The 25,792-nt window shown below is 42.8% G+C and overlaps 1 protein-coding gene across 1 annotated transcript in view; it reads left to right on the top strand.

Moving 5' to 3' along the window:
- Positions 1-25,792, top strand: part of PDZRN3 (PDZ domain containing ring finger 3) — a 249,317-nt gene that overhangs the window by 4,736 nt on the left and 218,789 nt on the right. The window contains exons 2-3 of the mRNA XM_012740348.3: positions 11,038-11,124; positions 17,431-17,538. Coding sequence (XP_012595802.2) covers positions 11,038-11,124; positions 17,431-17,538 — 195 coding nt within the window. The remainder of the gene's footprint in view (positions 1-11,037; positions 11,125-17,430; positions 17,539-25,792) is intronic.

Genomic DNA, 25,792 nt, shown 5'->3' with positions numbered 1-25,792 from the left:
TCTAGAACAAAAGCATTCCAGAGCACATATCTTTCTTTGCTTTCTGGGAAAGGAAAAATTCTAGACGTAACTTTCCTTGGAATTATTGAGAAAGTTGACATAAATGCTAGTCACCTTCAGCTCTTGGAGGCGCCCCCCCCATCCACTCTGTCATTGAAGCGTGTGGATTTTACCTCCTTAGGACATCCTGGATCTAGTCACTGCTCTGCGGCTCATTCCCTTGATCACCTTGGTCCAAACTAGGGGACCAGGAATGATCTCCGAAATGCAAATCTGTTATCGCTCTCCCTTCGTAACCCTTCTATTCCTTCCCTTTTCTCTTGGGTGGCCATAAGTTTCTCTGGGGTCCTCTGGATTCTTCTGGCCTCCACTTTTCCAGATTCTTCTCCTCTTCACTCTCTTCTCCCAGCTTCACTAGTCTCCGAGTGTTTCCTGTATATGCCCCGAGCTCCTTCCTGCCCCAGGGCCTTTGCACTTGCTGTTTTCTCCACCTGGAACCTTCTTTCCAAGTACTCACTGGGTGACCTCCACGTTTTCTACCTTCTCCCCTTCTGTTCCTGACCTTTCTGTCAGCACTTGGGGTCTGCTCATCACCGGGTGACCTTTGTCTCTGTCCTTCCCATCTCGGTCCAAGCATCACTCCCTCCAGGAAGCCAGGCCTCTCTGGCCTCACTCACAGACCACATCTGGTGCCCGAAACTCTCACTTTGGGGCCCCCTCCTTCCTGGCTCGCATCACAGCTGTCACTGCGTAATTGGAAGAGTCTGTCTTGTTCAGGGCCCTGTCGCTGGCTCTCAATCCATTGCCACGTGCGCTGTGAGTTCTCAATACGTATTTGTTCCGTGAATGACTTCATGATCGGAAGGGCTGTCTTGTCAGCCATCAAAACTTTTTTCAGGTTGTTAACCAAGAGCATGCTTGTGTTAAAAAAAAAACAAAACAAGAATCAGTTTCTCTGCGATGCCCCAGTTAACAAAATCATTTCCAGATTTGGGGGAGGCGTTTTATTTTTGTTCCACTAGATCCACCCAGATCAAGTTGTATAAAGCCCCAAATCTCAGAAACGATTTTGTCCATTTCAGACCTGGAGATAAGTGAATCTAATAGACACTTGTATCAAAAGGTGTTCCAGATGTCTGAACGCTTTGAAATGTATCTATTAGCCTGTTCACCTTTTGGTGTATTTTGTTTCTGAAAAGCATGAGCAAAGAGCCATTCCATAGCATCTCTGATAAAACAGCCTGCCTCAGCTAAAAGCATTGTGGGCTGTCACTTCTATTTCATTTCAGTGATTTATAAAGAAAATTAGGATTTGGTCTACAAATATGTTACCCAGCTCTGCTAGATTAAACGAACATCACTGGGCAATTCAAACTGGCTATTCTGTTGAGATTTAGCTGGAAGTGGTTCTTTCTGTGTTCAGAAATGCTGCTTGCCTCTCTGTAAAAATATTTGATGAGTAAGAATCTATTTATAAGGCAAGTATGCATTGGACGGTAGACCAAAGAGCTTAAAAGGAAAGAAATGATACTTGTTGGGTTCCACTTAGGGTGTTATACGTATGTATGAACATCACCTTCTCCGTGTTCTTTGCTAGGTAGACCTCTTTTTTTTTTTTTTTTATGGGAGGAACAGATTGTAAAACATTATAAAATGACTAGATTAAGGCCAGAAGTTAGATTCTAAGTTTAGAGCTGAGATTTTTTTAACACAGAGCTACCTGACTCCAAGCTGTTACCAAAATAAGAAAGGTATTTTTTTTTTTCTTGAGGCAGTGCACCCCTCCGAAGTCTCTTACAGATTTCCCAGGGACTATTTTTATATCTGCCAAGCACTACGTGGACTGGAGGTATAGATGCGTTATTTTATTTCATCCTCAAAGCCTGTGAGGTAGGTACTCCTACCCACAACCCTTTTCCTCGATATTACAGATGGAAAAACAGAAGCTCGGAAGGTTCAATTAACTTACCCGGGGTCCTCCGTCTCCTTGGGCTCGTTTTAGTTCACCTGTTGGCTGCTGGCCCATGAAATGTGTCTATCCTGTGTGTGCCATGGTCCCATTTTCATGGGTCCAGTGTGGCACACATGCATGTAAAACAAAACACATCCTGTCTATGAAAGAGATTTAGGCAAAATCAATAAAAAGGAAATAAAGAAGAGGTATCTTGGATGGAATAGTGGCTCTTTAATTTTTTTTTTTTTTTTTTTTTGGAGACAAGAGAGTCTCCCTCTGTTGCACTGGCTAGAGTGCTGTGGCATCAGCCCAGCTCACAGCAACCTCCAACTCCTGGGCTCAGGCGATCCTCCTGCCTCAGCCTCCCAAGTAGCTGGGACTACAGGCATGTGCCACCATGCCTGGCTAATTTTTTCTCTATATATTTTTAGTTGTCCAGCCAATTTCTTTCTATTTTTAGTAGAGGCGGGGTCTCGCTCTTGCTCAGGCTGGTCTCGAACTCCTGACCTCGAGTGAGCCTCCCACCTCGGCCTCCCAGAGTGCTAGGATTACAGGCGTGAGCCACCGCGCCCGGCCGGCTGTTTAATTTTTACCTTAGTAATTTTAAGAGTGGTTAACAGTAGGAATAAAGCGAAATCCTTCCAAATATATTCTTGTGGTTTAGTTCCTCACCTTCTTCCAGCTGAGTTGTTGGCCCCGTGGTAGGCCCCGCTGGATACAGAGGTGAAAGTGAGTAGCTTTCACCCGTGAGATTAATCAGACACCCACTTGTGCCTTTGAAGACACAAGTCTTACTCCTCTTGCCCCACCCAGGCTTTCTAGCCATGGTTTAGCCTCTGTTCCCCCTTGACTAATGGCGTCCCAATAAGCTGGTTCCAATAAAATGGGGAAGCGGTGTAATAAAATGATCACTCTTATAAAGAAAATAACTAACAGATGGAGCCGAGTGGCCACTTTTGTCGCCCATTCCAATCAGATATCGACAAGGAACTCAGAGGGGCAGAGACTGCATCGTCACCTTTGTGTGGGCAGGTCCTGCGGCAACCCCAGCCCCAGGGAGGGGCAGAGTTTGAGCCTTGTCCCTGGCAGTCGGCATCAGAGAGGAGTGTGCAGAGAGGAGTCTTGGGCAGAGAGGGCACCCCGAGAATTTTGCTAAAAGCTGTTTGCAGGTGCCCCAGGTCTTTGCTGCATTCGGGTCAGGTTGTGGATGGCGTTGGCTGTGGGCCTTGGGTCAGTGGGCAGGCCCCTGGGTGTCCAAAATGGAACAAGTATGTTGAGTGAGTTAGAGTCCACACCCTGGAATTGGGGGGGATTGGGGTTCATGTGCTCCCTTTGCCCTGTTGTTGAGGGACTCTGGGAGGATCTTCCAACCTCCTCTAAGCCTTCATTGTCCCACCTCTAGAATGGGACAATGGCACATAAAGAGCATGTACACCTTAACAAGCATTTATCGAGCATCTGCTAAATGCCTCATACCCGGTAGGGTTTTAGCACTTTTTCTAATAAATTGCTGAAGAAACACGAGAAATTTGAAGTGGTTGTTACAGAGAAGAAGGGACGAGATATTTAAGCAAAGATTCAGTTTCATCATGACCTAAGGTTGCCCCTGAGTGACCCGTTCTCTGGATGTCTACCCTGTATTTTCAGTGGCGGAATAGGGACAGTCACATCAATGTCACTGCCTCTGTATAGCAACTCTGGGCTGAGATGTCAAGGAGGAGGTTAAGGCTTGTGAATGGCATGGTGTTACAGGGTCAGTTGGTCTGTGCATTTATATTTGTCCCACCCAAACTAACAAAGCTAAGGAGAGGATGGCCAGACACTTGCTACTTTCCTATGAGCAAAAAGTTTTGCTTTCCTAGCTGAGTAGCCTTTGCTTTCTTTCTCATTTGGGGAAGAAAATGCTTCAGGCTCAAACCAGCCTGTCTTAGTCCATTTGGGCTGCTGTAACAAAAAAAACCCAGAAACTGGGTATCTTATAAGCAATAGAAATTTGTTTCTCATGGTTTTGGAGGCTGGAAAACCCAAGATCAAGGTGCTAGCAGAGTCAATGAGAGCCTACTTTGTGGTCCATTGATGGCTGGCTTCCTTCTGTGTCCTCACATTGGGAAAAGGCCAGGGGTCTCTCTCAGGCCTTTTTTATAAGGTCATTGATCCCTAATCGTACCCCAAAAGTCTCACCTGCTAATACTGTCACCTTGGGGCTTAAGATTTCAGTGTATGAATTTTGAGGGGGAGAAGGGAACACAAACTTTCAGACCATTGTATACTCTTTAGTCCAGGGGTCCTCAAACTTTTAAACAGGGGGCCAGTTCACTGTCCCTCAGACCATTGGAGAGTGCGCACTGTGGGCCCGGGACGAGTCGGCTGCTAAGCAGGACAGGCAGCGGCGGCAAAAACACCCAGATGTCCTCGGTGGGTGGCATGTGGCCCGCGGGCCACAGTTTGAGGACACCTGCTTAGTCTATCAAGTAGAAATGTTAAGATGCTGTAACACTTTTAAAAAGGTTTGTTGCTCTTGTCCTTTTTGGTTTTTCATGAAGCATTCATTGCTTATGGTAGTTCACCAGAAAAGCAGATGAGTCAAAGGCAAAAATTAGAGATCCCAATTTAAAATCAAGCTTATAGAAATGGAAAATTGGACATTTAGGGATTTCTCAGGTTATTTAAATATGGTAGCAAACTGATTTATTTTGGGGCTAGGGAAGTACTGCAAAATCTTTACTTCTCCTTACATAAGTTTCAAAAATATCTTGCTTGGCTTTGGGATGTAGAGATACTTTTCTGAGATATTAGGACTCTGGAAATGCTCTTTTTGTTCCTTTCTACCTTCTAAGACAGGGTGATTTGAGTTTTGTAAATTTACACATTCATTGCCAACCTGACGCCTTTTCTTTCCCCAAGCGCTTTGTCTCTTTTCATCCTCTATACCTGTTTGGGGGGCAGATCCATCCTACTAATACTTCTGTTGATTGCCTCGTCCAATTTCAACTTAATTTCAAGCCCCATCCCATGCCTATCTTCACTCTCAGGCTTTTGAACAGTTTCCTCTTCTGTTCTTCCTCCAAGAATCCCTTCTTAAGAACCTGGGGTTTGAATTACAGGGAGGGGTTGGTCCAGACTGCTTCACTATTTAAAAAAAAATCACAAAGTTTGAACTACAAAGAGGACCAAAGCAGCTGGATGCGGGGGGGTGAGGACATCCCTAGTTCTTCAGTGCAGAATTTCTGGCAGCCAGCTCTGCCTCCTGGTCTCCCCAGCCTCTACCCTTGTGCATTTTTTTCCCCGGAGACGGCCAAATAGGTGGCACTTTCATGTCACTCGTTCATAGAGCTGTTTCCCAGCTGTGTGAGTCTCTGTGAGCTTCAAGGGGACCGAGAAGTCATGCCATCCCAGACAAACACACTGGCGGTCTGCAGTTCCATTTCTTAAAACCTGCTGGGCAGCTTTCCAGTCTAGACAGTTCTCTGCTGTGGATCTCACGGCAGCAGTAACTGGGGGCACTGGTCCTTGGGCAGAAAGGAGTTTTTAAAAAGAGTCCACGTTGACAGTCACATGGAGGGACCCTGGAAACTAACTACCATGCAGATTAGGAGGTGGCTCACACCTAAGCTTCTGAGGCTGAAATGTTTGGAGGAGAATGATGAAAAGCATAAAACTTGGAAAAAAAAAAAGAGACTTTGCCCATAGAAGATGGTTCACATTCTGGGATGTTTAAAAAAAAAAAAAAAAAAAAAGCAGCCCCCAGAAGATGTCTTTTTGCCATCCAGAGTACATTCAGTTTTTGATTTTTCACTATGACTCCCCTCCCCCACCCCAATGCGTACCCCAGTTAGACTTAAAATTCTTACCTCGAGTTGGAAGCTGAGCAGATGATGATTGAGGTAATTTTAACATTGATCCAGTAATTACGTGTTCAAATATGATTGCAAAGCTTATTTTAAGCAAAATCAACAGTGTTCTTGAAAAGCGAGCTTCCGTTTCTGCATGTGACTTATTGGCTTCGGTGCTTTGGATGGTTCATGTTGTTTAGGTCTTGACAACACTCACTTAGGGATATGTTAACCCTTCTCCAAGGTTAATGTATCTGTGACCAGTCTCAGTCCTAATGACTTAGGCTTCTCCCAGGGAGATTCTACATTGCATTAGGGGGCTCAGGTACCTTCTTGGATTGGGTTCTGGGTAGGGGCTGGGTGGCTGAGAATCTGTCACAGTTCCCTGCCCAACCCCAAGGCAACAACGATGTCACTGGACTTGAGAATATGACAGGAATTGTTCTTCTCCACTTCCCTCTCTGGGCTCTTGGTGGGAGCTTCCAGTCTCCCGAGTCCTGGATACTTAAGGGAGAGACACTTGGGTGGGAAAGAGTCTTAGAAACAGAGGGCAGCTCAATGAAAAGTTGACAAGGAGGTGACACCTCATTTCCATCTGTTGTTGTTGTTTCTCCTCTACTCTTCACCTTTTCTTCCCAACCCATCAAGCCCCACTGATAGGGTGGAGCTTGGAGCAGTCTGTAGTGTCTGGCAGTCCCCAAGTCCCCTCTGCTCCTTAACTGCCCAGCTCTCTTCTGTCTATACTGTTCCTATCAAGTCCTTGGACTTGACGTTCCCCCTGTCCTGTTGAGAGCCAGCGTGTCTCCTATAGGCCTGGCCATGTCATGCCTCTGATTTCCCTTCCCATGGTCCATGGCCCACTTGGTCTGTGTCATCTGCCTGTCTTACCCGAGCTCCTCTGAAAGTCCAAACTGAGTTGTTCCTTTGACTTGCTCCTCGTGTCTCCTCCCTTGGCCTCCAGAATAAAAGCTGTCCACTTGGCCCTTACTCCAGTGTTCTAGAATGTGCCACTCTTTCTCCAGTCATGGGACAAGAGAGACGTAGTAAGGAATATATCACGATCTTTACTTACTTAACTTCAGGCCCCTGCTCTTTCAAACTTGCTTTAGATTGACTAGCTTAAACTAGGATTCGGCATTGTTCATTGCTTGGATTTTGTAAAAGAATAATTTGTGTGGTAAAAGAGCATCGTGGTCTCAACATCTGTGCAGATGACCCTTTCAGCGCTGTGACTTGTATTTTTGAGCACTTACTATTGTCCAGGTGCTGTACTGAGACACTTTGTGGGTATTCGCTATCTCGGTCATGCATCCTAGTAACCCATAGAAGAAACTATTCTTATCCCCATTCTGTGGATGAAGAAACTGATCTTAGGCTCTGATTCTGAAGTCCAAGACCTTATACATGACACTCTACCTGTCCGGGGTGTAACATTCTTGTGATACTTTTGGTGTATGAGAAACACTCTTAATCTTTGCAATTGTTTTTGCATCGTCCAAAGAATGCTTACTGAAAACTCTAATTATAAAACGGATTGGCTGTCTAATCCTTGATGCCAAGCTCTGTCTTTGGGGGCAGAGGGACTTAGGATAAGGTGCACACGTTCACCCCCACGGTACAAAGAGCATGCGCATTGGGGACCTGGATTCCAGTCCCGACCCTCCCACTTCACCACTGCATGATCTTAAGCAAGTGTGATTTTTTTCTGAGCCTAAAAATGATTTTTTCTGAGCCTCAGTTTCTCCAGATTTAGAGCATTGATACAGGGCCTGCTTCGGAAGGCAGATGTTTCGGTTAATTAGTTTATATGAAGTAAAGCCCTTTCCCTTCTTTGTTTCACTACATCAGGCCATTGAGAAAATTGCAAAGCATAGTTTCTGACCAATTTTGGTTAAATTTTCCTGTAAATGAAAGATGCTACTGTTTAACCCAGTGTTGAACAGTCAGGAAAACTGCACCCACAAGAGCCTTTGCCCTTATCTCATTCATACCTCTCTCCAATTGGTGGGATATAATTGAATGAGACACCCTGTCCCCTGAAGCATTTTGAGCCCAGGAACAGGTTAAATGGTGAAGCAGAGATTAATGTTTAATGTGTAAAATGTGTTACATGAAGACTAACCTTGACAATTTCTACTAATATTTATCTTGAAAAATTAGAAATTAGTATAAGTAGTTAAAGTGATTTGGGGGGAGGGAAGTGGAAAGGAAAAACAGAATCAAACTCGAGGTATCAGAGACTAGAAAATGAGCTTTGGTAATTTAGTTGGAGAAATGAAAGTAATTCAGCCCAGAGTGAACTTTTATTTTATCCTTTTCAACAGACTGCGTTGAATCTTCCACATGTCGGTTTATGACTGTAAATCAGTCCTAAAATAGGCAGTGCAGCCCAAAGCCAATTTCTAACCCTCCTGGACAGCAGACTGAGTCAGGATACTTGCAGAAAATAAGAGCACCCTTCTTTCTCCCCAGCGATTGCATCTGGCAAGGAAGCATAGGTAACTCAGTTGTTCGAAAACGTTCTTTGAAAGCTGTTTGGCTGAGGAATGTCGTGTTTCAGGCATTGTTTTGTCCCTTAAGAGAAGTGTCTGAGGCCAGGGCTGGACTTAGATGTCTTTGGGCACCTTGGATCGGTTCTTAACAGTTGGGAATTTGGTTTTGCCATTGTTTTCCTGGGTAAACCCTCCTTTCATGAGTTCCTTTTTGGAACTTCAACAATTGAACCATCTTGGACAAGACCTAAGATTTGCCAGTCTACATGGAATTATTTTCTGTATTCTGCAGTAAAAGGGAGGAGTAGAGAAGGGTAATTAAGGTCTAGAATTAGAGAAGATATGCGTGAATCCCAGCTCAACTCTTTACTGGCTCTTTGGCATGGGGCAACCTTTTTAATCATTCTCCTTTGGTCTTCCCACCTGTATCGTGAGGATGGTATTTGTGCCGATTTATAAGACTGGTTGGATTAGTAAAGGAAATAAAGCACTTAAATGCTCAATATAGTTTCTGGCACCTAGTAAGAACCAAAAAAAAAAAAAATGTTAGCTATTATTATTGTTAATGCAGTGTAATAAGATTATTTTCTTTCTTTCTTTCTTTGAATAAATGGCTATCACATAGTAGATTTAAAGCTAATCTTTTTATTCATGTGATTGTGCAGTTTTCTTTGTGCATCGTTTGAGATTGTCAAACTAAAGCCATCTGCCTTGGATTACTGTGTAACTGTGCAGTTTCTATCATTTGATTAGTTATGAAAGCCAGGCATGTAAGATATGTAAGATAGCTTGCCCTAATTCCCGTGTATTTCTAACTCTTTCACCCCTCTAAGATAACAAAGCAAGAAATGATTTACTAAGATTTTCAGTGTCCAAAGCAGAAAGATATAATAAACTGGTTCAATTTGAGAATCATTGTGTTCACATCTCAAAACTATTAGGTTGGTTCTGAATTTTTATTGCTAACACAGTGAATGTTAATTGCTTGCTAACTTGTTGCAACTCAATTATATAAAAATTGATAACATTGATAGATGCTTTGGATGCTAGTGCTGTTTCTTGGAACTAGTTTTAAAAACCAATAAAATAGTCTATCATTAGAGAGGCTCTGCTGTTTTTTGGTCTCCCGGGTACAATATCTTGAAAGAGACTGGCTTCTCTTTTACATTAAAGTTATATATTTTATTTAGTGACTTAGTGACCCTTAGGAAATAAATGTGTTGTTCCTATAGGAAACCCAGTTCTTTCATCAGAAACTGAATGTCTTTTTCGAATGATAAATTGTCATCTTTCTTTTTACAGGGTTTTTGTAATTGATGTGTAGGCTTATGTTACAGTTTGGGAAATATATTTAATTCATCTTTATGCTAACTAGTCATGAGAAAGAGCTGTGTTGGTTACTAAGAACTTTGAACATGGACATAATCCTACACAGTAAAGCCCATCAGTCTTTAATTATTTCTTTTTGGCACTAGTGGGCACATTTCTGATGAAATACGGAACCAGACCCACACATTAACCATTGCAGTAAATGAAGCAATGTTCCAGAGAACCCAGGGAGCACTGCGGGTAGAAATAGTGGTTTCCTTTGCCAGTATGGTGGAGTCAAGATAGTTGCATGCATGCCCTTCAAGCATTTGCCATTTATTTGCCCAGAAAAGGCACAAGACAACAGTTTGATCAGGAACCAGTAAATATCAAAATAAAATCTCTTTCGTGATAAGCCGCCAGTGTTCTTAAAACAACTTACTATGAAATATTTCATGTTTTAAAAAAAACCCACATTTAAATAATACCACATTTAAACCGAAAGCACAAGTGAAGCAATGCGAGTTTATAGTCAGTATACCTGGTGTGATGTTTTGCATATCAGTCGTGTAATTGGAAACATTTCAAACGTGTGGCAGGGAGTTCAGTGGTTGTGTCAAAGAATAGTGGGTGACAGTTTGCACATAAGGTTAAATCTATTTTTATCCATCTGGCTGTTACTTGAGAGTGTTAGTCGAGAAGCCCTGGCATGGCCATCCCTTTTGAACATTGTGCTCTGTGACCTGCCTAGGTGACTTCTGCTTGTTTGATTTAAAGGGGTTCACACTGACCAGCCTTAAACAGAGTGTTTTCTGTTAAACAGCTCTGCGTCTCTTATGGCTCAGACAGTAATTACTTTGTGAAAATGCCCCCTCCCCTTCTCAGTAAGATTTGGGATTTTTTTTTTGTTTTTTGTTTTCCCTCTGCGTTTGCATCTCACTGTTAATGCACTATTTTCCCCCAAGTCTCCCCCAAACAGAGGTTACCATTGATGGGCCATGCATATGCTCACACTTCCAAAAGGATTGCTGTTTGGACCTTTCGTGACATGACATGAATGCAGCTGTTGAGAATGGTTGAGAAACAAGCACAAAGTGGCCGTCTAGACAGCCTGCATGCGATGAACTGGTCAAAAGAAATGCATTTGCAGACCAAGGACTCATTCATAGAAAATGTTCATTAGGCATGTCTGGGCATCTCCAGACCAGACGTTCTTATGTGGTCATCCCAGGGTTAGACGGTATCTAGAAATATTTGTAACCTCCTAAACACAGGACGGAATTTCAGATCGGGTTCTAAAAGTTGTCTTGGTTAAACTTCCCAAGGGCTACGGGATTTGGAATGATTAGCTCAGTGCTCTTTGAGTCCACTTAGATGGAAAAGGAAATTCCTACTATGCATCCATTTCCTATTTGTAAATAAAAATGTGATCTCGTTTGTTTCCCTGCAGGGTGAAGAAACCAAAAGCCTGACTCTTGTCCTGCATCGGGACTCTGGCTCCCTGGGATTCAATATCATCGGTGGCCGGCCCAGTGTGGTATGTTAATTGCTAAAATGTGCTTTTCCTTTTGCTGGTGTAGCTGGAAGGGGGGGGGGGGGTCAAGGTTTAGGGGGTGAGAAGGAGGGAGCCTTGCTCACTTCATTCTGCTCGCTGTAATTAGTTCCTTGGTTATCTAACATCTTCACACTCAGGGATTTTTATTTCATTGTGGTTTTCCTGAAATAACATTGCCCTAGTAAGACAACAGCTAGTCCAAACTGTTGAGCGTGTGGGGTGCGTTTCTGCTGGTGGGCTGATGAAGTTGCACGAGATGCGTGCAATTAGAGGTGGGTGACCAGCCACCCTCCTAGAATGAGCCAGAACGTGGGCTCCAGACCAGAAGCTTAATCCTAAATTCTGGTCCGTGAGCTGTCCGTCGGTCACATGTGGGTTAGTGCCTCCCTGTGCTTTCTCCTCTGGAAGGAAAAGACCAAATTCAAATCTGCCAATTTAACTGCGAGGTAAAGGTGTGAACAAAGGGCTCTGGGTAATAGCAAAGGATGTGTTTAAGGGTCCCCCTTTCAAGGGGGATTACCTAAATGTGCTTCATCCCTTGCTCTTTTCTTTTGCTGACTGTTGCCTTGTTTATTAGCTGGAAATGAAAATAGTCAAAGGAAAGGGAAAGAAAAATCAAATTTGCTTGTGCAACAAGTAAGTATTAAACATGGGCTGGGAGATGCAGTGGAGACTAGGGAGACTGGGTCCCTGTTGGGCATTGAGTTTATGTCCTGGTGGGGACATCAGGCAAGAAACAAGTCAATACAGTGATCGTAGATTGGGAGAAGGACGATGAAGGAAAGGCATGGGAGATGGTATATGGTAGATAGCAAGGAGCCTTGAGCATCGTTAGCTAGGCTGGTCAGGAAAGACAGGAGGACACGGTAATAAGCTGGATCCAAAATGGTGAGACCAAAAGGTGCCAGCCACCCCGGTGCAGATGGCGTTTGTCCTGCCATTGTGGAGCTCACGTCCAGTTGGGGAGAGCATGGCCCTGCTCTTGCCAATGAACTCTGAGCCTAGGTCCAGCTAAAGATGCCTTGGACTTGTTCACCTTGAGGAGGAGGTTTCCTGGGAAGGGAAGGGGCTATTGGAACTGAGTTCTGAAGGATGAGTGGTAGTTTGCAAGGTTGGAGGACCCTATTTTATTTATATGTGTGCACACTATTGAATGAATATGTTATGTGCCTTGTAAAAGTTACATGCAAAGGGGAGCACTTTAAACGAGATTAGGCCAGGCGAGGTGGCTCATGCCTGTAATCCTAGCACGCTGGGAGGCCAAGGCGGGCGGATTGCTCAAGGTCAGGAGTTCGAAACCAGCCTGAGCAAGAGCGAGACCCTGTCTCTACTATAAATAGAAAGAAATTAATTGGCCAACTAATATATATATATATATATATATATATATATATATATATATATATATATAGAAAAAATTAGCCGGGCATGGTGGCACATGCCTGTAGTCCCAGCTACTCGGGAGGCTGAGGCAGGAGGATCGCTTGAGCCCAGGAGTGTGAGGTTGCTGTGAGCTAGGCTGACGCCATGGCACTCACTCTAGCCTGGGCAACAAAGTGAGACTCTGTCTCAAAAAAAAAAAGAAAAAGAAAAAAAAATGAGATTAAAATAGACTATGAACGAAATTTCTAGTATGTTCTTCCATCATTCCAGTGCATTGTGTTACGTATATCCATCTTTGAAGACTACTGAGCTAGAACAAGGTGGTAGGACCTTGGGACTGGGAAGGAGGGGGTTGACAACTCGTACAAAGCCTGGAGCAGGGACAGAGTTGTGAGTTAGGGGACTGCAAGTGAGTGGAGTGTGGGTAGAGTTGGGGTCTGGTCAAGGAAGTGGTCAGGAAGACCCGGAGAAGCAAACCGGGGCCCGTCCCAAGGGGCCTAGCAAGTCCTGGGGGCTGGGATTTGAATTACCAAGGGCAGCGAATGGCCAACACATGGCTTCAATCGAAGCGAGTGACACAAAGAGATTTATGATTCAATTCTCTTTGCTTTTGGTCCAAGCTACACTTTCAAAAACAAACAAACAAAGAAAAATGGTTTATTGTAAGAAACGACAGCTTAGTTATAAGTGATCTGTAGTTGTTAAAATGATGAACGTTATCTGTCCTACAAAACATACATATAAGAGAGAACATTTGATGAGATTAAATCATGGATATGAAGGTGGGTGAGAGCATTCCCACTTGGTCGAACCCCAGGGACGGGCTCACCTCGTTGTATTTCTCCATTGTCTTGGCAGAATGTTTAAGGAACTGTAGACTCCCATGTGAGGTTAGTATATTTTTATTTTTACCTTTTCGCAGCTGACTGAGCACCCAGGCTGAGTGTCACCATTGCATGCTGTTCTGAGTTAGTCCTTCCTGCCAGAGATCAGCTCTCTCCAGCTTTGGGAGAGGTGAGGAGACAATTGTCCCCAAGAAACATTGGGACCAGAAGTTGAACCCATGTTCTCCAGCTTACCCTCAAGAACGTATTTTGCCCTTTAGCACAGATAACAGAGTTGGCTGAACTTGGTTTATTCTCAATTATTATTCTTCCTCCTCCTGCAACCCAATTGCTACCAGTTTTAAGAAACAACTTCAATAAACTCACTGAGACTCACTTCACAGGTGTTTAAGAAGCTTCCGTAGCCAAAAGAGCCCAAACCAGGAAGACCTATTCTTTGCCTTGGGTCTAACCACACCAAAGCCCAATATTTGAAAAAAGCTCACAATGGAGAGGCCTGTCTGTTGTTCCCAGGTGATTGTTGGGAAACCTACTCTGTTAAATCCAGTGAAGATGGTTTAGCACCTCACCAAGGGTGAAGTGGCACTTTAGGCTCCCTAGAATACAGTTCTTCCTTGTGTTTATCAAAGAGCATGCTTTAGCTTATGTCTCTTTCCTTTAAAAGGGTGATTTAAGTGCAGATCATACCTGATTTTACAGCTCGCATTAGTATTCCCAGTTTATGTGATCTTTTTTTTGCAAGAACTACATGCATGTCCTCCAGAGGAAAATTTAATTCCACATGCATGTGTTTGCCACAGGTTTTTAAAAATTTGTCCTGATTAGCAGAAATAGCATAGTGAAACCCAAACATATTCTGCACTGTTGCCTGGTAAATTTTGGCAAGTCGTTGAGTACACACTAAAAAGCCAAGACGAGCAACCATGTACACTCATTGTCAGTTACTGGAAGAACACAGTGCAAATGATGTCTGTGTTTTCCTGAGAAATTTCTGCGTTAGATGCTTGGTTGGGTTGTGAAACAGCCCAGCTGGGGCCTCTGACATAAGAGTTTTCATTACGCGACCCAGCATGTAATGCTCTTAGAAAAATCCCATCATTCCTTCATTTGTTCTCATCGTCTTCAAGAAACAGCAGCCAGTCTGGTGGGTGAATCACACCTTTCACTCAAGCCTTTGGCAAGTGTCCTTCATTGTCAGGGACTCCTGCGTTGGAAACAGTCGTGTTCATTTCTGTTTTGCTCAAGCCAGCAAAGCAAAAATGAATCCCAAGTCGTATTAGTTCGCCTTGATAAATAGGTGTAACTTAAAATGTGTTAGGGGAGGAGCCAAACGAAGAATAAAGGGGTGTCTTTTAAGAGAAAAATCCAGCTATCTGGTTTTCTTTGATTTTGTGCTTTCTGGGTTTTTCACATCCTGGTCCCTGCTCCACCGCCCCCCCCCCCGAATGTCTTAATGTAACGTAAATCCTGGTGTTTGGCCTTGCCTGTTCCTTTCTGATTTTTGCTTGAACTTTCTACCACTCCGTAAGAATAATTATTTATGTGTACAGTGTGGTATTTCGCAAAACAAACCAAAGCCAAAACCCCCTCTCCTGTCTCCCTCTTCTTCTCCCGCCAAGAAATGCAAAGTGGTTAAAATCAGAGTAAACACACATCTCTCTTCGTTTGATATATTGACATCACCCCTTAGGGAACTCAGGCTTGGTCATAAATCTTCCGTGGTCCATTGAGACTCTTCGAGCCCATCTAGTGGACTGATTCATAGCCTGAAATGTTGTTGGACTTCTGAATTCATGTGTGTTTTGAGGGTTTTCTCAGTGGGAGACGGGGTTGTGCACACACCACGTGCAAGAGAGGGTCAGCCCTTTTGAAGCCGACCTCTACCACTTGGTAGCTGTGTGACTTAAGTTACTTAACTTCTCTCAGTCTCAGGTTTTTCATCTGTGGAATGGATGACAATAGTACTTACCGCCTTGGGGTTATTGTGTTAGGAGGAAACAATGCACATAGAACACTCACTGTGCACCTGGTACCTAGTATGTGCTCAGTAAATACAGGCTGGTGTACAGCTTTGAACTTGCATTTAAGGGGTGTGTGTGGGGAGCTGCAGAGGTGCGTTCGGACTAGTGCATCAGTTGGCTGCCGTGGGAGAGGAAGAAGGCACGTGGCATTGGGATGGTAAAGGGTTAGTGGGCAGGAGGCCTGCAGAGAGCACTGTGCTGCGAGGCAGGAGGGACCCCTTCTGAGGATGGCTGATCTATCACAGCACAGTCTCGCTGACCCGTCTCTTGGAAGAGTGTTGATGGAATCCAGATGGCAGTTAGAGACCCATCTTTGTCATGCGGAGATAAATGTTGGGAAAAACACTTAATGCTCATTTTAGACTGTGATTTGGGTTTCTTTTGATGAATTATATAACATTTCACTCTGTGTGTGTGTGTGTGTGTGTGTGTGTGTGTGTGTGTGTGTGTGTGTGTGTGTGTGTTTGGAGGGGGTGTGAAGAGGGAAGGAGAGAAGAGTTAAGGAATGTGCATTTTTTCAGCCTCACTTATTGCTATTGCATTGGAAGGGGTAGATTGAACCACATTTAAAGTCGTCCCTTTCCCTCTTTGAAAAATAGTTTGTTTGTTTTTTCCTGTTTCAGGAGGAAAATGTTTTATTGTCATATTATTTCTTAACAAATGGAATATTTACGTATTTATATGCAGAGTGATTATTATTAAAATAGTTGTTCTCATGGCATTATGGCAAGGGATTTACCATGACTGCAGAGTTTGGAGTTTTTGTGAGACATCCTGAGTTTACTTTTGAAATGATTTTGTTTGGAAACAACACATGCTTGTGCCATTTAATCTATAAATCCATCTGTTAATCGCTTGAAATTTAATCCACACACTTGGAGAGAATTCATCACAGTGCCGCTTGAAAAGGAGTTCATGAGCAAGCTGTGAGGGTTTTTTATGAGCCTGTTGGTGCCTTTTGATTTTAAGGAAAGGAAGGAGTTTGCGCAGTGAGCTGTCGATCTTTCCCAGAAAGTTTTAGTTCTGATGTTTAATTCAAAGATCCAAATGGATTCGAGGTTGGAGATCAGAATTTAATAGTATTGGGGCAGTGGCGGTGGGCTTTTCTGATATAAGTCAGAACAAAACCCAAATACCTGTTTTTGCAATCAGATTATTAGATACTTACAAGCTGAAGAATAATTCTGTGCAGGCAAGGATGTGGGAAAGCTATCTAATGAAACATCAGTATAAATACCCTGAACGACCGTTTGCCATTATCCATCAAATGTGCATAGACTTTGACCCAATAGTTCCATTCCTAGAGATTTTCCCTAGATATATAAAACCAGCAAAGATATTTCAAAATACAAGAAGGAGGGTATTATCACAACAGTGTCTCTAATAGCAACAACTAGGAACAGTATTCATTAATCACACATAAGAATATTACTAGATCACATAAAGAAGTAAGAGTGCCAGGTGTGGTGGCTCATACCTGTAATCCCAGCTACTCAGGAGGCCGAGGCAGGAGGATCCCTTCAGGGCAAGAGTTTGAGACCAGCCTGGGCAACATAGCAAGACCTCATCTCTAAAATAAATAAATAGAATAAAAGAAGTAAGGTAGACATACCAGATTGGTAGAAGAAGGTCTCCATGATATTTAGAGTTAAATGAGAGAGGCAAGAAGAGAAGAGTCAAAATAGCATAATCCCATTTCTGTGCATAAAAAAGGAACAGACATATGTGTAGGAAGGCAGTGCATTAAAATGCTTTGAAAAGGATGCATAAGCTCAAATAGATGCTAGCTGGGGGACGCAGGACAGTAGTTGGAGGTGGCAGAGAGTTTTATACCTCTTGGTATGGTTTCAAGTCTTCTACCATGTGTCTGTGTTGATTTTAGTTGCAAGCAGAAATTACGAGAAGCAAATAGCTTTTACCCGGTTGCCACTTATGATGTAGCAAGAGTCAATTACTGGTTGAAGAGCGTGAGCATTATTTTCATGCCCGACTTAATGCCTAGCATTCATGCATGTGTTTTTTTTTTTTTTAACCCAAAGGACAACCAAGATGGATCGTCCAGTGAAGGAATCTTTGTATCCAAAATAGTTGACAGTGGGCCGGCAGCCAAGGAAGGAGGCCTGCAAATTCATGACAGGATTATCGAGGTATGTGAACACTGGCTGGTGTCTTTTAATAGGCTGAATGCTACCCCATCATCATCCTGCCCAAGGCTAGATCTTTGGTCTGGGAGGGGGGCCTAAAGGGTTTAGATGGTTGGGTGGGGCTCACACTTACTTCTCCGATTGCGTGGGGCCAGATCGAGTGCTCATGGCCGTGGTGTGAAGTTTTTGTTAAATACAGGGAAGCCAGATTGTGAGTGGCGTGTTCACGATTTGGCTCTTTTCTGGGCAGACATGCACTTGTTTCATGTGCCTCAGTTACAGCTCTGTGTGCAAACCACCGGCGAGTTGTATGTTAGTTGGAACCAGATGACTGAGTCCCGTTGTAAAAATTGTGACTGTCCGTATTGGTCACCAGGGTACGATTGTGTTGGCTTTGGAGTCACTCTGATGTATGTCCTCAGAGTTATGTTTGTCCTCCTTGCCCGTTGTCACTTGTACAACCTGATTGTCCAGGGACACGCAGGCACAAGTTGATGTTAGGATTGACTCGTGTCATTACCCACTCCTTCGTTTTCAGTTCTTCGCTCATCATTTCAAACTTTTATGTAGCAGGCTGATAGACCTACGGTGGCGGAAGTAGATTTCTTAGCCCCACCATGCAATGCTTTGGAACAGGGTTGCTTGGAGTTCCAGAGTGATCCGAGTTGCTGGAAGGGAGAGAATTATTTGTTGCTTCCTTGCAAAGTTTGATATAAGTGACTACTTTTTTTTTTTTCTTGCTGCTGTTTTTGACCATTTTGATTGCTCTTTCAGTGGGTGCATACTTGGGCTAAATTGATTGGATCTCCCATTAGGGAAAAAGCAAATATGAGAATCCAAGAATTCATGCCAAATCCCATAAGAAACTCAGCCCTGGGCCATGGCTGTACTGTTGTAATACATTCAATAAGAAACCAGAAAAACAGCACCAACACCGGTGGGTGTTAGTTGTTCCAAACACATTTGCGTAGTGTCTGTACTTCCTGAGTATTTTCACGGCCCATTTCAAAACTTGGGACTGAGTGGGAACTGTGACCATGAGCTAAGCCCTAAGTGAAGTTCACGTCACCCACTGGAATGCGGCCACAGGCTTCCCCCGGGGAGAGGAGCATTAGCAGGACTGAGAACAAAGTCTCTCTTTTCCAATCTCCTCGGGACACATTCTGCAACGTGCTATGCAGCATGCTTCAGGATAATTTATAATCCTCAGGAAGATACGCAGTTAAATCTCACGGGGAAAACAAACTGAACAAATTAGGGTGTAAATCTCACTCTTAAGAAGAAGTGAGAGCAGTGTGGTGGTAACTTTCCTATGAAAAGGATGCTTGATTTTGTTTTAACGACATTGTTAATATTGTTATATCCCCTTTGGCTTTTTGAAAAGTTCTTAAACTTGGAGCTCTTTTTGTGCATGCTTTTTAGGGTCAATCTTGTACTTCCCAGGCCAGGGTAGTGGATTTTCCCTAACAGGAATTTGCTTGAGCAAGAGTGCTTTCTTAACAGCTCGAATGTGTTACTTACTGTCTTTTTTGATGGTGAATTTATTTTCTGAGACTATTGTTCAAAAAGATAAGTACAGCTCCTGTTGCCAAGGGTTTGGAGGAACGGCCAGTTTCTCTAAGTACTGGAATGTCATTGCTTTTATGTTTTGCAAATGAGAAATCTACAGCTGGGCAGGGTTTTTCTCTTGGCAAAGGATGATCTGTATTTGAAATGTTCAGTACGGTTTCTGGTAGGTCACATTCCTCTTTTGGACAGTGCGTAAAATATTAATCATGTCCCAGTGTTGAGATGGCAATAAAGGTGATCACAATAGAGAAACGATGTCTGTGTAATTGCAGTTGACACACCGTGCCCTTCTCAGTCAAACCCTAATCTCTTTTGACATGATACAGTGATTCTCATGACTGCAAGTATGTTCTCTGGGTCACCTCGTCTGTGGCTGAGTTTATCACCAGACGAGGAGGCAAGAATGTGATTATTTTAAATGTGTGTGTGTGTTTCCTGATTAAGAAGAGTCAGAGGCTTTCTAGTTTTTCACCAGATGTCTTCCCTTTCAGGGGAGTGGGCAAACTACCAGTAGGTCTCCCCCATAAGGACCTTCACTCTTGCAAATCGGTGCTTTTACTAAATCCACAGCTTTTCCTAAATCCACGTCTTGTCTTTGCTGCAAAGTTACTCTGCTCCGACTGGTATCTGTTCTCTGAGACCAGAGCAATGGTCCGCAGACACCAGAGCCAGCCCCGCTCTCCCCACCCCTGTTTTTTATAAACTACTTTGCAGTGCCACCAATACTGTCATGAAATGAAATTCACAAATCATATATAGATATGTACACAATACACATATAATTGTGGGAATGTATGGGCTGTCATGCAATAGAAAACAAAAGGAAGCTACTGGAGAATATATCTGGTGCTTGTTTTTCCATTCTTGGGATACTTCACTTAGTAGTATGGGTTCCAGCTCTAACCAGGAAAATATAAGATGTGCTATATCACCGTTGTTTCTTAGAGCTGAATAGTACTCCATGGTATACATATACCACATTTTATTAATCCATTCTTGGATTGATGGGCACTTGGGCTGTTTCCACAGCCTTGCGATTATGAATTGTGCTGCTATAAACATTCGAGTGCAGGTGTCTTTTATGTAGAGTGTCATTGGATCATTTGGGTAGATGCCCAGCAATGGGATTGCTGGATCAAATCCAGATATATTCTCCAGCAAACTGGTATTAACTGAGTAGCACCTAAGTGGACACATAGGTACTACAGTAATAGGGTATTGGGCAGGTGGGAGGGGGGAGGGGGGCAGGTATATACATACATAATGAGTGAGATGTGCACCATCTAGGGGATGGTCATGATGGAGACTCAGACTTTTGGGGGGAGGGGGGGAAGTGGGCATTTATTGAAACCTTAAAATCTGTACCCCCATAATATACAGAAATAAAAAACAAAACAAAAAAATAAAATAAAGCTATTTTGTAAATCCAAAAAAAAAAAAAAAACAAAAGGAAGCTACTTTATAATGAAATGTGTGTATTAGCATGTGCATGCTCCAGCACAGTGACATTAGAAGACATTGTGGGGACATCAGATGCTCGTGGCTCTGTGCAGACTCACTCTGGCGGGCCAGCTACGAATACTGCCGGATTGGGGAGGCTGGCGCTGGCGACCCAGGCACTGTGAGTTGGCATTTCCGTCTGTGATGCAGATTTCCACGGTGGTGAACGGGTCATTGTTCTTGCACAATAAACCACAATCTTCCTTTGATTGACACAGGAGTTGCATTCCTGGAAACTTCTGTGTGTGTCTGTATAGATACGTATGCAAAAATATACATATGGTAAAACATACATGACAATAAATTTGCCATTTTAGCCACAGCTCTGTGGCATTAGTGCATTCATAGTGTTGTATAACCAACACCACCATCCGTCTCCGGAACTTTCCATCTTCCCCAAAAGAAACGCTGAACCCATTACACACGAGTTCCCTCTCCTCACCCCCCAGCTCCAGGAAATCACCATTCTACTTCCTGTCTCTGAGAAATGCCATATGCAGAATCATACAGTATTTGCCCTTTTGTGACTGGCTGCTTTCACTTAGCCTGACGCCCCGAGGGTTCATTCGCGTTGTAGCCTGTGTTACGGTGTCTCCCCTTTTCAAGGCTGAATAATATTCCATTGTCTGCATACACCACATGTTATTTATCCATTTATCTACTCATGGACACTTGAGTTGCTTCCACCTTTTGGTTATTGTGAATAACACTGCTATGGACGTGGATGTATAATCGGTAGATATTTAAACTACAAAAAAAAACCCTTTTGTGTTTGTATGTAAAACCAGGCTGGGTTCTCTGCTCAGATAATCATAAAAAGTTTGTTATTTCACCTCCATGAATGTCTGGTGGGATGCATGCAAGTGGTGGCAGAAGCAGAATCATTCTTCATTGCAGGGGACTCTGCGTTTTGGGACTTCTGCCATTGCTGGAACACACACCAACTATCGTGACAGTGAAGAATGCTCCCACAGATTGCTAAGAAAGTCACTCTTGGCCAGGCACGGTGGCTCATGCCTGTCATCTTAGCACTCTGGGAGGCTGAGGCGGGCGGATTGCTCAAGGTCAGGAGTTCAAAACCAGCCTGAGCAAGAGCGAGACCCCGTCTCTACTATAACTAGAAAGAAATTAATTGGCCAACTAATATATATATATAGAAAAAAAAAATTAGCCGGGCATGGTGGCGCATGCCTGTAGTCCCAGCCACTCGGGAGGCTGAGGCAGGAGGATCGCTTGAGCCCAGGAGTCTGAGCTAGGCTGATGCCATGGCACTCACTCTAGCCTGGGCAACAAAGTAAGACTCTGTCCCAAAAAAATAAAAAAAAAAAGTCACTCTTACTGGAAAGTCACTGAGATAGAGAATTGTCTTACTCTAGAACCTTTAGACAGGAGTTGAGTTTACTTGGGGACAGAGTTGTCAACGTTCCTTTCTTCCAGCTAGACAGCCTAAGGGATGGCTACCAAAGGGGCTGCCTGCCTGGGTGCTCCCAAGGCCTGATGACAAAGCCTGTGCTGACCCGTCCTAGACCTGTGGCTGGAAGTCTAGGACAACCTTATAGAGTAAGCCTGGAATCTTGTGTCCCTGTCTGCCTTGGGTCTGGATGGACAAACTGCCATCACAGCCTTCTGACCTCACATCTGGTACCGAGATACAACAAGTTCTGATTTAATAAGCGTTTGCTTCTGATTTTGGGGGGGTCTTCCCCGCACCCCTGTTACCTGTGAGCCTGCCCAGGCCCTTTTTACAACTTTTGACCCCATTTTGATCGCATAGACTCAGTTCCCATATAGAAATCTAAATCCACTTTCTCCCTAAGTATCTTTTCATACTCATTTGAAACCATAAATTACCCAGTGGTTTTAGATTTTTCTGCCTCTGTTCCAGCTCTCTGAGCTATCTTTTAAAGAGAATGCAAGGTTCCTATACATTAATGCCACCAGATTTCTTAGCCCTTTGCACCCGGATGTCGAGTGTGACCCGACACGGTTGGCATCGGTAGCAGCTCGTATGTTGAGCCACACTCGACACGGAGTTTCACCACGGGGAGGGGAGGGGGATTTTTGTCTATTTTTCCAGTATATTTTCTTGTTTTCATTAGCACGAAAGGACAAGTAAAATGTAAATGCAGAGACGGTATACTAACTTCCAGGGGTAGATTATTATCCTCTGACTTAGAGCAACGTTTAGATGGAAAGTTCCATATAATCACACCTCACCCTAACAAAAAACACAAAGACTGTGTTGTCTGTGCTAACAGAAAACTCAAAGGAGGAAGAAGAGAGACGATTTATATTTGCGAAACGTGTGAATGTAAACCAGGTCTTCCTGTGGGTGAATGTTTCAAAAAAATATCACACCATGAGAAATCATAGAGATTAAAATTACTCTTTGAATGTATCGATAATTTGAAATATAAAGAAATCCAAATAAATAAGTTTGTATGAAAAGAAACTCCAGTTTTTTATTCTACTGCCGCGCTTTGTAAAATCTGGGGTATTTAAAAAAATTAAATCTTTGAGTAGAATAAAGGAATCGAGAAGAAAGCAAGCGAGTGCAAAGGGTTAAAGGAACTGGGCATTTGTTCTTTCAGATAGTTTGAGACTTTTGGAAGAATCTTCCCCGTGCTGAAAGCGTGGGTTATGCAACTTAAGCAGATTTCTTCACCCACAAACAGGTTATTTAGGATAGAGCAAAGGGAAAAAAATATCACATAAGGCCAATATTATCCTCAAAAATCCCTTAGGAGGTGCCACGTGGAGATCATAGCTTCTCTCTGTAAACTGGTTCTCCATGGCACTGGCTCACCTCACTGTCCTCAGTGAGACAAGAGTGGAGTCACTCTGTCCCCAAGTAACTCCAACATGCCATATGGAATGTTTGGCTTGTTCTATGAATACCTCACTTAGCAAGATGCTCATGCTGAGAAAAGCACAGGGAAACTGAGACCTACCAAGAAAGCAGCAAATACACTTTGAGGCATGGGTCCTCCAATATATTATTTCTCTCTCCATCTACTTTTGTTGGTATGGCTTGACTTGTGAGCTCAACGCCCTTGCAGATTCGTTCTCAGAAACTTGTAGGGGCTGTTATTGACATCTGTATTTCTTGCGAGTCTTCAAGCTAAGTGGGTTGGAGAACTGAGCTCATGTTTGTGTTGCTGTAGTCTCACCTTTTTTGATGGTCAGCGAACCGCCGTAGCCATTGTGTGGGTTAGGTGCTATTCTCCTTGGAGATGACACTGTTGATTCTCTGGGTGCAAGGAAAGTAGGAGGCTTGAGCCCTCTGTTCCTATAACCGTTATTTTGTATAGTTTTCATTAAATGCAGATTTATCTTGCAAGTGTTGTGATTCGAATCCCTGATGATATGGTCATAGAAGCCGTGGAAGCCAAGAGGCTTTTGTGTAAACCAGTCATTCCCTTCTTTTGTTTGTTTTTGGTTTAGTTTGGTCTGTCATTTCTAACAAGGTTGGTTACAGGGTCAACTAGAAGGGATTAGCAATGCTTTCCCTCCCAGAGCTGGGCTACTTGGTAAAGCAAAGCAAAATCGCACCCCTTGTTAGGTGGGAAGATAAAGTTCTGAGACCAGCTAAAATTGTAGGATGGCATGCGAATTAACCTAATGGAGCATTTGTTTTAAAAAAAGGAATAGAATACTTCTCTTTTTTTTTTTTCTTGTAAATTTTTACTTTAACGTAATTTCAGGCTTACAGATGTGAATTTCTGTACACTGTTTACCCAGATTCTCCAAATTTTAACATTTACAACATTTACTTTATCCTTTTTCCTCTTTACTCTTTATCCCTAAATACAATAGTGTGTACTTTTGAGGAATGAAACATTCACTTCCATAACTACAGTGCAGTCATTTAAATCAGGAAATTAGCATTGGCGTAGCATTATAATCTATAGAATTTATTCAGTTTCGCTAACTCTTCCCGTAAGGTCCTTTATAGCAAATGAAACTCCCCTATCATGGATTTTATTTGTTTTCATATTTCTTTAGTCTCTTTAACAAAAATTGGAACTGTCATATACTGGTTTTATCATCAATTGTTGGTTTTCAATTGAATGTTATTGTGATGATTGACAAATAGTGAGTTTTCTAACGCCATTCCTTCATTCTGCATTTATTCGTTGCCTTTCCACTATAAGAAGGAATCTTCCTGTATCCACTATTTAATCTGCCTGTTTATCGGTCTGTCTTTCTATTATATCAATATAGACTTGTGGATTTTTATAAATTGGTGGTCACATTGGTCCAGTTTTGGCCATATGGAACTCTTTCAGGCTTTCAACCTCTGTCCTTTTGACATGTTCCCATTATTATGAGCACTTTCCTATTTCCTAGTATAATAAGATGTTCCAGGCGAATCTTCTATTTTTCCTTTCCCCAGTTCTAAAATCAGCACTTTTCCAAGGAGCTGTAGCATCAGTTAGTGGAGAATGGTGTTTAGAAACCAAAATATGGGTGCTAGGGTGCTTGTTCTGATTGAGGTTTCATTGTTTCTAGGCACCCTCAGTGGACAGAGCTAGAAAATGTTAATATGTGCATATTAATATAAGCGCATATATGCACACACCACAATAACAACATGTACCTCTCTACTTTTACATCCATTCATCTGTATATTTTGAAAACTGTGCGCTACCTACAATACCTCCAATTTCATTCCAAGTCCACAAGGTTAATTTTATTCTTCCTCTTTACAGATTTGTAATTCCTAAAAGAGTGCCTTTTGAAATAGCGATCCATGTACTTTCTTCCTTGGAATTAAATTTCTCATCTTGGCTTCGATGTTATTGGCGAATTAAAACTTGGTGGTGAACATTAGTTAAAATGTTCCCATTTAATTTTTAGCTTGGTTTTGGAGGAAAAAAAAATACGCTATAAATTTTGTCATTATTATTTTCCCTTTTCATTAGAGGAGTAAGAAAATCTTACTTTCCCAGCTAACAAGGAATCTTCTTAGCACAGCTTGAATTATACCAAGTCTCTTTCGTCAAAACAATATATTTGGGTAATGAAAGCAATAAGATTTCAAATTAACACTAATAGGTTTTACTTCTTAAGTGAATTATTGCCACTGACCAAACTTTTTCACATTCCTTTGACAAATGTGGTCAATGGGCATCCATGGATGAGAGTGGTGCAGCCTCACATGTTTATTTTTAACATTAATCAAAAA

Source organism: Microcebus murinus, chromosome 28, assembly GCF_040939455.1.
Source record: "Microcebus murinus isolate Inina chromosome 28, M.murinus_Inina_mat1.0, whole genome shotgun sequence".
Lineage (NCBI taxonomy): Eukaryota > Metazoa > Chordata > Mammalia > Primates > Cheirogaleidae > Microcebus > Microcebus murinus.
The sequence above is the reverse complement of the archived record's forward strand: the minus strand, read 5'-3'. Positions and strand labels throughout refer to the sequence as shown.